The 12,166-nt window shown below is 60.7% G+C and overlaps 1 protein-coding gene across 1 annotated transcript; it reads right to left on the bottom strand.

Annotated features, from left to right (window-relative positions):
- Positions 1 to 5,650: 5,650 nt before the first annotated feature.
- MCL1 (MCL1 apoptosis regulator, BCL2 family member) lies at positions 5,651 to 10,072 on the bottom strand. The gene is made up of 3 exons (XM_014889361.2): positions 9,473 to 10,072; positions 7,357 to 7,604; positions 5,651 to 6,594 (listed from the first exon to the last, which is right to left on the bottom strand). Exons 1-3 carry the CDS (start codon positions 10,017 to 10,019, stop codon positions 6,478 to 6,480), a joined length of 912 nt encoding a protein of 303 aa, XP_014744847.1. The 5' UTR covers positions 10,020 to 10,072; the 3' UTR covers positions 5,651 to 6,477.
- Positions 10,073 to 12,166: the final 2,094 nt, after the last annotated feature.

Genomic DNA, 12,166 nt, shown 5'->3' with positions numbered 1-12,166 from the left:
GGGCGGGGAGAGGGTGGCAGGGGCTGGTGGCCTCAGTTTGGCCACCCTGGGCAGTGACAGTGATGGTGACAGTGACAGTGACACATCCCTGGGCCAGGGCCGGGCTTGGCTCCCACCCTGCAGGGACACCCCGGGCTGGGGGGACAGCAGCCACACGGGACACATGAATTTGGGACATGAGGGACATGAGGATGTGCCAGGGATCACCCGGGGCAGGGCTGTGCCACTCCATGGCCTGTCCCCACTCGGGGACACCCCATGTCCTGCAGGGAGTGGCCTGTCCCCCCTGTCCCCACTCGGGGACACCCCATGTCCTGGAGGGAGTGGCCTGTCCCCCCTGTCCCCATTCAGGGACACCCCGGTGTCCTCCCTGTTCCCTGCTCTGCTCCCAGGCACCCCCAGGACCCCCGTGGCAGTGCTGGGGCACACTGGGGTGCACCAAATCAGCACTGGGAGCACTGGGGCACACTGGAAGCACACTGGGAGCTCACTGGGGGCACACTGGGAGCTCACTGGAGCACACTGGGGGCTCCCTGGGAGCTCACTGGGGGCTCCCTGGGCACACTGGGAGCTCACTGGGCACACTGGGAGCTCACTGGAGCTCACTGGGGGCACACTGGGGCTCACTGGGAGCTCACTGGGGGCTCCTTGGGCACACTGGGATCACTGGGGCACACTGGGGCTCACTGGGAGCTCACTGGGCCTCACTGGACGCACACTGGGAGCTCACTGGGCCTCACTGGACGCACACTGGGAGCTCACTGGGCACACTGGGAGCACACTGGGAGCTCACTGGGGCACACTGGGAGCACACTGGGAGCTCACTGGGGCACACTGGGAGCTCACTGGGGCACACTGGGAGCACACTGGGAGCTCACTGGGCACACTGGGAGCTCACTGGGAGCTCACTGGGCACACTGGGAGCTCACTGGGGCACACTGGGGCACACTGGGTACACTGGGAGCCCACTGGGCTCACTGGAGCAGGCAGTGCGGGCTCAGTGGGTGCGGGCTGTGCCCGGGGCGGTGGCCGGGCCGTGCCGCGGGGACAGGGACGCCGTGTCCTGCCAGCACATTCCTGCCTGAGTCACCGCTGCTCCTGCCCGGGCAGGTCCCGCACCCTGGGCAGGGCCAGCCCCGCACCCACTGACCCCTGCCCCACTGCCGGGATACCCCCTGTACCCCCAGAACCCCCACATCCCCTAAATCCCCCCCAAACCGCCTCCACTCAGCACCCCCTGTACCCCCAGAACCCCTAAATCCCCTAAATCCCCCCCAAACCGCCTCCACTCAGAGCCCCCTGTACCCCCAGAACCCCAAAATCCCCCCCAAAAAAATCCCAAACCCCATCCATTCAACACCCCCTGTACCCCCAGAACCCCAAAATCCCAAACCGCATCCACTCAGCACCCCCTGTGCCCCCAGAACCCTCAGGCCAGGGGGGGCTGGGAGTCCGGGGGAGGAGGAGGAGGAAGAGGAGGGGGAAAGGAGGAGGGCGAGGAGGAGGAGGAGGAGGAAGGAGAAGCCTTCACGCAGCCCAGTGACCCTGGCCAGGCTCGGGAGCAGGGAAAGGGGTTTGGGGCTCCCCGGGCACCCGAATTCCTGGAAAAGGGACCGGGCAGGGGGGCAGGGGGTGTCCAGAACCCCCCCCAAACCCCGGCTGGGGACAGGAGCTCTGCAGGGCACAGCACCGCACTTTGGGGGGGTCAGGATGGGACCCCCAACATCCCCCCCAGCCCCCCGAAACCCCACAGGAGCGCGTGACACCGCCCACGCCTCGAAACCCAGCGCCAAAGGCGCCGAAAATTCGACATTTCAGCCCAAATGAGTCACCCGGGCCCGCCCCCGGCTCCTCCACCCGCTTTGGGGGGGTCACCCCGAAACCCCCGGGGACATTTCCCTGCCGTGGGACACACTGGGGTACACTGGGGTACACTGGGGGTGTACTGAGATACACTGGGAGCTTACTGGGTACACTGGGGGTTCACTGGGGGTGCACTAGGGTGCCCTGAGAGCTTACTGGGTACACTGGGGTGCATTGGGGCTTACTGGGGCACACTGGGGGTGCACTGGGGATGTACTGGGGGCGTACTGGGAGCTTACTGGGTACACTGGGAGCACACTATGGCACACTGGGGGTGTACTGGGGCTCACTGGGAGCTTACTGGGTACAGTGGGAGCACCCTGGGGGTCTACTGGGGCACACTGGGAGCACACTGGGGGTGCACTGAGATACACTGGGAGCTTACTGGGTACACTGGGGCACACTGAGGTTGCACTGGGAGCTCACTGGGGGTACAGGGTCCAGGCAGCCCCTGTCCCCCCAGAGCATTTCTGTCCTGGGGTGGGGGTCTCGTCCCCCCAGGATCTCCCCATGGACCCCCCCTGCCCCACAGATTTGTGGGGATAGGGCAGTGACCCCCCCCAAAGGGGAATGTGCCCCACAAACACAGGAGCAGCCCCCCTAAAACCCCGCGGAGAAATCGCCACACCTGGAGCCAGAGCAGCCAGCGAGCCAGAAAAGGGCACGAATTTGGGTATTTTGGCCAAGAGGGGGATTTTGTGCATTTGCATGAGCTCGGCAGCTTTCGGGTCCCAGCTCAGCCCCAGCTGCTGCAGGAGCCGCTTCCCCAAAATCTCCCCAAAGCCCCGGCGGGGCAGGTGCTGAGGTGTCCCTGCAGCTCCCCCTTCCCCCTTCCCCAGCAGCTGTTTTTTTACAAATTTTTCATCTTTAATCTTTAATCCCCCTCTCTCCCCCCGCTCTTATTTACAGCCCAGTTCGGGGAAGTCGCGGCCGCTTCTGCGAAAAGCCCCGGCGGGCACGGAAGCGGAAAGCTGCGGTTATCGGCGGGGCCAGGCGGCTTCCAGGAAACACAGCCCCAAAACCCCCCCGGAACCCGCACCCCGAAACTGCTACGGGCACCCCGAAACCCCCCTGGCACCCCCAAACTGCTACGGGCACCCCCAAACTGCTACGGGCACCCCCAAACCCCCCTGGCACCCCAAAACTGCTACAGGAACCCCAACCTCCCCCTGGCACCCCGAAACTGCTACGGGCACCCCGAAACTGCTACAGGAACCTGCATCTCAAAACCCCCCTGGCACTCCCACCCCAAAACTGCTACGGGCACCCCAAACCCCCCTGGCACCTCCAAACTGCTACGGGCACCCCCAAACTGCTACGGGCACCCCCAAACTGCTACGGGCACCCCAACCCCCCCAGAGCTGCTACAGGAACCCCAAAATTGCTACAGACACCTCAAAACTCCCACCCCAAAACTGCTACGGGCACCCTAAAACTGCTACAGGCACCTCAAACCCCCTGGCACCCCAAAACTGGTACAGGAACCTGCACCTCAAAACCCCCCTGGCACTCGCACCCCAAAACTGCTAAAGGAACCCCAAAACTGCTACAGGCACTCAAATCCCCCCCCAGGCACCCCAGAGCTGCTACAGGAACCCCAAAACTGCCACAGGAACCTGCACCTCAAAACCCCCCCGGCACTCCCACCCCAAAACTGCTACAGGAACCCCAACCCCTCAGACACCCCTAAACTGCTACACCCACACCCCAATTCTGCCCCGGTCCCTGCACCCTAAAATCCTCCAGGCCCCTGCACCCCAATTCCTCCCCCAGCACCCACACCCAACCCCCCACCTGCACCCCAAATCCCCGGGAGCCAAAACAGCCCGAGCTCCACCTGCACCCCAAATCCTCCCAGCCACCCCAACCCCATCCCCTGGGAGCCACCGACAACACCCCAGCACCCCCCGGCCACCCACACCCACATTTAGGAGCCACCCACACCCCGAACCCCTGGGAGCCACCCACACCCCAACTTTCAGCTGCACCCCAACCCCTCCCAGGCACCCACACCCAAATCTGGGAGCCACCAATGCCCCAAACCCCTGGGAGTCCCCAAATTCCAAATCCCTGCCAGGCACCAACACCCCAAACTCCTGGCAGTTCCCAAACCCCAAATCCCTGCCAGCCACCCACACCCCAAATTCCTGGGATTCCCCAAACCCCTGGAAATCCCCAAACCCCAAATCCCTGCGAGGCACCGACACCCCAAACCCTTGGGAGTCCCCACACCCCGAGCTCCACCTGCACCAGCCCAGTTTTGCATTAAGGCCCCACGGCACCCCGGGCAACTAAACAGACTCAAAATAGTCCCTATAGACACAGCATTAAAAACAAAACAAAACAAAAAAACACACAGAAAAAAACCACACACACACACACACAAAAAAAAAAAAAAAACAGCCAGAAAAAAAAACAAACCAAAACAAAAACCACCCCCAAAAAGCAGAAAACCCCCACCCAGCAGCATTTTGCAGTCTGGGCACTGCAGGGCTGAGTCACTCCGGGTCCTTTTCAGAGCCTGGCCAGAATCTTGGGAAGCTGCTGCTGTCCCCCAGCACAGGGACAGGAGCCCTGGCACGGATTTTGGGGCAAGATTTTGCTTTTCCAGAGGGGATTTTCCAGCTGAAGCTCCCCCAGAAGAAGAAAGAGGCACAGAGAGAGGGACACATCCACCCCAAACCTGCAGGGATGGGAAGCTGGGGAGGTCTGGGGGCACAGGGAGCCCCTAAAGAGGGAGGAAAAGAGATCCCCACACCCTCTAAGAAGGGGGGAAGCAGTGCAGGGTGAGGCCCTGGCACAGCTTTTCCAGGGAAATGTGAATTCCCCATCCCTGGAAGTGTTTCCAGCCAGGCTGGACGGGGCTTGGAGAGGGTGGAACAGGATGAGCCAACCCAGCCCAGTGTGGGATTGTGTGACCAAAGCCCCACGGAGAGCACGTTCCCATCCCTGGAATGGGCAAGGAGCACAACCTGAGGACAGGAATGTCCCTGTCCCCAGGGCTGGGGGGGTGACACAGCCCAAGGGGTGTGAGCAGCCACCTCGGGGGCTGTCCCTGGCTGTGGGGAGCCCCCAAAGTGACACCAGACACCCCCAAAGTGACACCAAACACCCCCAGCCCTTTTCCACAGCCCACAGAGGCTTTCCCAAAAATCCAGGGGCTTGCAGGGAGAGCTCAGCCCCTCCCTGGGGGAAACAGTTTGGTACCAGTGGAAGGAAAGAAAAGATATTTATTGACCAAACTACAGCTTGTTTTGCACACAAGCAGGGCCTGGCTGTAGCACCATTGCTGAGCTGGCCATGGCTCAGGCTCCAGGTCACATCCTGGCAACAAGGACGGTCCCGTGGGGTCCCACCAGTGCAGCCCCACCCTGGTTGGGGGGTGGGCAAACCCTGTGAGCCCCCTGGCCAGCAAAGCCACCCTGGGGAGGAGCCCAGGGCCAGCCAGAGGCAGCCCCAGAACTTTTTACATTCAAACATCAGCTCTGCCCCCAGCTCACGGCTCGGAGGAGCAAGAGGAAGAAGGGAAGAGAAGGAAGTGGCCAGATCAACTTCCACAGCTCCCCCACCCCCGCCAGGAGGGCAAGAGTGACCAAAAAAAGATTAAAACAAACAGAAACGTCAGCTGTTGCCAGCCAGCCGCGGTCACACTGAGCCCACGAGGCCACTGCTGCTCGTCACCCTCCCTGGCTGTGGGGGAAAGGCTCGAGTGGAGTCAGGGCAGGAGCAAGAGGCTTTGCCACAAAAATGCTACTTCCCATCAGGAATGAAGCACAGGGCACCCACATTCAGAACAAATTCCTCCTTTTTGTATCATCAGCTCTGTAAAAAATGTATATATTCTACAGATTTATACACATTTACATTTTCTCTACATCTTCCCCAGCCCAACGGGGTTTTTTTGTTTGTTTTTTTTTTTTGACATACTTACAAACAAACAGACTATTTCTCAACTGTCTTTGTGCAGCCAGGAGAGGCTGTTTGGGGCCAGGACACAGCTGGCTGTGACCCCCAGCCACCCCTCCAAGGAAAGGGCTGGGCAGGGCTCCAGCTCCATGGCACAGGGTCCCAGGTCTGGCACAGCTCTGCCACTCGCAGACCCCGCTGGCAGCACCTGGGGACAGCTGCAGGCTGGCACAACATTTCCAGCATCCAGCGCTTCTGCTCCAGCAACAGAGCTGCAAGTTTAGGCAGGGCAGCGGCAGCAGAAGGTGCTATTTCCAGAAAAAAAACCCACAACCACAACCCTCAAACATCTGCTCCGGGCTCAGCTGCCTCGCCCAGCCCAGGAGCCTCAGTCCAGGCAGGAGCTGCTGGAGCTTAGATCCTCCAGGATCCAAGTGAAGCAAGTCCCACTTGAGCTCCCCAGCACCATCCTCTCGAAGGAGGCAGAGTAACAGCTCAGCTTCCCAAAGCAGCAAATCCTCCATCAGCACCCACAACCTGGGATCACACCTTCCTCTTCCTCAGGAACGAGCTGCTCCGGGGACACCTCCAGGTCCTCCTCGGGTCACTCGAGTCCAGCTCCAGCAGCACTCTCTGAGGGAGTGGGGCAGTTCTGCAGCCCCAGGGGTGCCAGCCCTCCCAAAGTCCTGGTCCTGGGCAGCTCCAGCCTCACCGGATCATGTAGGCCAAGCTGGCCCCCAGGCCGGCCACTCCTGCAAACGCCATCAGCACGTTCCGGATGCTCCCCTCCAGATCCTCCACTCGGAAAAAGTCCACAAAGCCCACCTGGGAGAGAGGAGGGATGGTCAGTGTGCTGCCAGGGACCCCTCGTGGGGAGGAGGGCAGGGGAGGGGGGGAACAGCCTGCCTGGGGCATCCCCTGTGCTCCCCCAGACCCATTTCATCCTGCACATCCCCTGTGCTCCCCCAGCCTCAAACACCCCCTGTGCTCCCCCAGCCCCAAACACCCCCTGTGCTCCCCCAGCCCCATTTCAGCCTCAGACATCCCCTGTGCTCCCCCAGCCCCAAACACCCCCTGTGCTCCCCCAGCCCCATTTCAGCCACGGGCGAGCTCCAGGAGAGCTCAGCACTCCCAGGACTGCCCTGGCTTTGGGAATGCTGTCCCCAATCCTGGACAGGAACACGTTTTTAGTTCAAACCCCTTTCAGGCAGCTCATGGAGAGCCAATCCCAAAACCCCACAGCCCCCCTGAGAAGCAGTGAGTGAGTCAGCGCTGACACACGTGGCCGTCACAGAAACAGGAAAAGGCTGGAATGTTGGGAAAAAAAAAGCTCAGGAATTCGGGGAAGGGGGAGGGCAGTGACTCACCCAGCCCCCCTGGGGAAAAGGCTGGAATGTCGGGGAAAGGTTGGAATGTTGGAAAAACGCTGGAATGTTGGGAAAAGCTCAGGAACTGGGAGGGTGGGAGGGGAGTGACTCACCCAGCCCCCCCTAGGGAAAAGGCTGGAATGTCGGGGAAAGGTTGGAATGTTGTAAAAACGCTGGAATGACGGGGAAAGCTCGGGAATTGGGGGTGGCAGTGACTCACCCAGCCCCCCTGGCTCTCCAGCCACTGGCGTTTGGACGAGACCAGGGCATCCGTGATGATCCCAGCCAGGGAACTGATGCTCTGCTCCTGCTTGATGCTCTTCAGGTGCTTGGCCACGAAGGCTCCGAAGGCAATGAGTGTCACCACACGGCCCCAGTTGGTCACCCCATCACTGAACAAGTGGGCAGCCACCTCCACCACCGACTGCAGGTCCTCCTCTTGCTGGATTTCCAGCTTCCTCAGCATTCCTGCAAGGTTTTGGATTAGGAGTAGGCACCAAACAGCCCCAGGAGGAGCAGGGAGAGGGTGTGACCCCCCCCGCAGAGGGATGGAGAGCGAGTTCTGCTTCCTCAGAGGGCTCTGCTGCCCTCCCTCACCTGGGCCAGACAAAACCCAGCCCCTGACACACTTTTAGTTCCTTCCTCCCCCTGTCTCGGGGACAGCTGTGGTGTCTGAGCATGTCACACTCCTCTGTCTCAAGGTTTCCAAGCCCCACCACATCAGAACCACAGCCTGGGGGTGAGCAGAGACCCGGGGCAGCCCCCCCGGGCCAGGATGACGTGTCCCAGTTCATTAACCTTAGTTCATTAGTGCCTGGAAGAACAGAATTCCCCAGCCCCGACCTCCAGTGTCCTGCCATGAATAAGCAAACAAGCCAAGCCTTTACGAAACCGAAAGGCGTTGGTTGCTGCTTGTTGTTGCTCAAACTTGCAGGAAACCTTCCCAAGGCAAGTTCCTCCTCAGCACTCAGGAAATCACCATCCCTGCCCAAGCCCTGGCCAGCTCACGTCAGCCTGGACATTCCTCCCAGGAATCATTCAACAAGCACGTCCGGGAATTGGGACGGACAATGATCCCATTGCACTTCCCCAGCAGCACAGCTAAGGATGAAACTGAAGCTCTTTGTGTTCAACAAACAAACGGAAAAAAGAAAAAAAAAAAAAAAAAAAAAAAGCCGAAAAACCGACAAGCTGAGAAATCGGCACATCCTCCTGAGAGGAGGAAGGTGTTTCACCACACAGCACAGCACAGGAGGAAATGCAGACACTGCCCTGCTCTGCTGGGCTCCATCCTGACCTGGGATCTGACTGCTCCAACACCAGCCCCAAGGCTGGGAACTCAACCCCAGACCAGCCTGAGTTACATAAAACCAGGTCAAACCAGTCACTTCCCATTTCCAGTTCATCCTCAGGACACCACAGGCACTGGGAGTCAACTTCCTACAGCTGCTTCAGGACCCTGCAGGAGGGGGTGAAATACATTCAAACAGATTTCCCAGATTTGCCCCATCCACAGAAGGGAATGGAGCTGGGGAAGGGGCTGGAGAATTCCTGAGGGAGCTGGGAAGGGGCTCAGCCTGGAAAAAAGGGGATCAGGGGGACCCTTGTGGGGACAGCCAGGGGGATTTGGGATCTGGGAACAGGGACAGGAGAAGAGGGAACGGCCTCAGGCTGGGCCATGGAGGTTTCAATGAGGAATTAGGAAAAATTTCTTCATGGAAAGAGTTGTCAGGCATTGGAAGTGCCCAGTCACCATCCCCCACATTGTGTGGATGTGGCACTTGGGGACAGGGTTTAGAGGGGCACAGGGTGCCCAGAGCAGCCAAGGCCAGCCTGGGACAGAATGAGTTTTAAGGTCTATTTCAGCCCAAACCATTCCATGGTTCTATGAGCACGCTGCCCAGGAGGATTCCCCCCCATCAAAAATCCCCTCGTACATAAATGAGGGGGTGAGGATTTGAAACTCCTGAGCTAACTAATCTTTGGACGCTCGGGATTATTTGCACAGTCACTGCGAGCCAAGGGGGACGCGAGGAGGAACCAGGGCTAATCTGTAACTAGATTATCTCCTCTGCACACACCAACAGCGGCTTTTCCTCGTCACAATGGAACAAAGTTCAGTTTCGTTTCTGATCTCTTCCCAGCTGCTTTATTTAACCCCCTCCGAACCGCATCCCATGAATGCCGCGGCTGCGAGCGCATCACCCCCAACCCTGCGCCCCCTCCCCAAATCCCCTCCGGCGGTACCGGGCTGTGCAACTCGCCCCAAAGGGGGGGTCGGGGGTCCCGGCCTCATCCCCGGAGTGTCCGGCCACCACACACACACACACACACACCTTGAAAGGCGAGCTCGTGTTTCTCCATGACTCCATCACCGACCCTCCGCAGCGTCTCCAGCGCCTTCTCCATCACCGCATCCCCCGCCGCGCCGGGCCGGCCGGGACCACCCAGGAGTCCCGGAAAAAGTTTCTTGCTGCTGGGCTGCTCCTCTCCCGCCACCTCCCGCAGGTAGCGGCTGATGAGCTCCAGCGAGTCCTGCCGGAGCCCATCGGGGGGTCCCGGGGGGGTCCCGGGCAGGGAATCGGCGGCGGGGCCGCGCTCGGGCTCGGGCTCGGGCTCGCAGCCGTCCAGCTCCTCCTCGGGGCGCCAGAGAGTCGCGCCGCAGCCAATCAGCGCGCGCGGCGCCGCGCCCCGGCCAATCAGCGCGCGGGGGGGGTCGGCGCGGCCGGCGGCGGCCCCGGAGCGCTCGCGGGCCGGCTCTGAGGCGGCGGCGGCGGCGGCGGCGGGGCCCGGGCGCTCCCCCGGCCCGGCGGGGCCCAGCCCCGGGGAGCCGCCGCAGTAGAGGTTGAAGCCGATGACGGCTTTGGGCTTCACGGCGAACATGGCGCCCGGTGCGAGCGGCCGGCGGGGTGCGGGCGGGACCGGTGGGGTTGGTTTATATAACCGGCGCGGTGACGCTAAAGGGCGGGGCGAGGGCGGGATGGCGGCCGGCCCCCTGTTCCACCTCCGCTTCCGTTCTTTCGTCTGCAAAAGAGAAAGAAGAGGGACCACCCCCTCCGCCCCCGCTTCCCCCCTCGATCCCCGTTAACCCCCCCCATCCCCGGTACCCCCCTCCCCGTGTCCCCGGTTCTGCCCGGTACCGGGAGCAGCTGTGCTGGTGGCCCCCATCCCTCATCCTCCCTGGAATCCTCCCTGGAAAAGCCCCCCCAGCGCCAGGGACCATCCCCATTCTCGGGCCATGCGTGTCCCCCCTCCCCTGGCCCAGCCGCCGGTTCGTTCTCGGTCCCGCAGCACCGAGCATCCCCTGCGGGGCCCGGCACGGCCTCGCTGCTGCGGACAAAAAGGGGTTTGGAAGCAGGGAGGGTGATCCGGCCTCGTGAGATTGTACCAGGATGAGGGGTGATGGGTTTAAACTAAAAGGGTAGGTTTAGGCTATAAAAGTGGGTAGATATAGAGAAAAAATTGTTTATTATGCAGATAATAAGATACTGGAACGGGTTGTCCAGAAAAGTGGTAGATGCCCCATCCTTTGGAACATCCCAAGACAGGAAGGACAGAGCTCTTGAGCAGCCTGATCTGGTGAAGATGTCCCTGCTCATTGCAGGAGGTTGGAGTACACGGCCTTTAAAAGAAATTTCCAACCTAAACTATTCCATGATTCTAAGGAATCTCGCCTGGATCTGTCTGGTTCAAGCCCATTCTGACCTTGGCTCTCTTATCTGGACATTTGTGGGGAGCTGCCCCACTCTTTCCAGCCCTTGTTGTCCCACATCTACCCCAGGACTGAAATCCCCCTGCACCCACCGGCTCTGAGAGGTCACAGAGCAGGGCAGGACCCATCACCTGCCTGGGCCACCCTGGAGTCACCTGGGTATCAATTTTTGTCTCCTTGGGGCACTGGGTATCAATTTTTGTCTCCCCTGACCAGAGGCTCCTCCTTCACCCCTGGAACTGAGCAAGATGCCCTCAAAATCTGCCCGGGTTTGGGCAAAGCTTGGCCAGGGAAGAAGCCTCAGGGGGTTGTGCAGGTGGATCAGAGCCTCCAAGAACAGGGAAATGCTGTGGGTTTGCCCTGGGGCAGTGAGGAAGGACCCCACCCCTTTGTTGGAGCCCTTTCCAGGGCTCTGCTGCATCTCCCCCTCCCAGAAACTCCAGGATGGAGAGGTGGGGATGGGGAAAGGCTCTGCTGTCCTGCAGGGCTGGGGCCATTCCTACCTGAGAGCCAGTGACCACTGCAGCTCTACAGCCTCAGAGCCCTTTGATGCCTGCCAAGACACTGGAAATTGGGGTCTGGAGGCCTGGAATCACAGTTATCCCAAAAGGGCTTCCTAGGGACATGTGCTGGGGCCACCAAAAGCCACCAAAGTACCCAGGGGAGCCGTGGACTTCACCTGGGAAGTGTCACCAGCCCCCAGCCCCCATGATCTGGTGGCATCACCAAACTGGGATGTGCTGAGAGTGAGAAACTGAGACAGGGGTTTGGTTTCCCCTCGCAGCACAGGCAGGGTGGGCTCTGTGCTGAACCCCCAGCACCAAAAGGGACCCAGGGAAGTCGTGCCCTTCCCAGCAGTGGGGTTTTGGGGGCAGGAGATCCCCCAGGTGCCTCGGGGTTCAGGCAGGGTGGGGATGAAAAGCCCCATGTTGGGAGGGCACAGCTCCTCCCACGGGGTCTTTTCCCTCCAGGGAGGCACTGGGAGCTGCCACCTCCCTGGTCAGCATTTTTGGGGACAAACTTTGGTGAATCCAAGCCTCTGTCCCCACACTGAGCATCACCAGAGCAGTGAAGGAGGCTGTGGTGAGCCTGGAGCCCTCATGTCCCATCCCCCTGGGGGTCCCTTCACCCCCCCAGCTCCTGTCCCCACTGCCACCCCCCCAAACCAGGGCTGACTGGGGGTCCAGCGAGACAAAACTCGTCCCTCTCAAAATCCTTCCCATGGCCCCAAGGAATGCGTCCTTGTCGGGAAGCAAATTCTTGGCACCAGGAGCAATAACAGGGAGCTCTGGCAGCGCCCAGCACATTCCTGTGAGGC

The sequence above is a fragment of the Sturnus vulgaris genome, chromosome 31 (genome assembly GCF_052056855.1).
Source record: "Sturnus vulgaris isolate bStuVul1 chromosome 31, bStuVul1.hap1, whole genome shotgun sequence".
Classification (NCBI taxonomy): Eukaryota; Metazoa; Chordata; class Aves; order Passeriformes; family Sturnidae; genus Sturnus; species Sturnus vulgaris.
Note: the sequence above shows the minus strand (reverse complement) of the source record. Positions and strands in the feature narration are given on the sequence as shown.

Bases quoted from the DNA above. Each gene is read 5' to 3' on its own strand.
- MCL1 (XM_014889361.2), bottom strand. From the start codon at position 10,019: ATGTTCGCCGTGAAGCCCAAAGCCGTCATCGGCTTCAACCTCTACTGC. The intron at 7,605-9,472 runs GTGTGTGTGTGT...AAAACCTTGCAG, and splicing joins ACACGAGCTCGCCTTTCAAG to GAATGCTGAGGAAGCTGGAA. The intron at 6,595-7,356 runs GTGAGTCACTGC...CCTCTCTCCCAG, and splicing joins TGGAGAGCCAGGGGGGCTGG to GTGGGCTTTGTGGACTTTTT.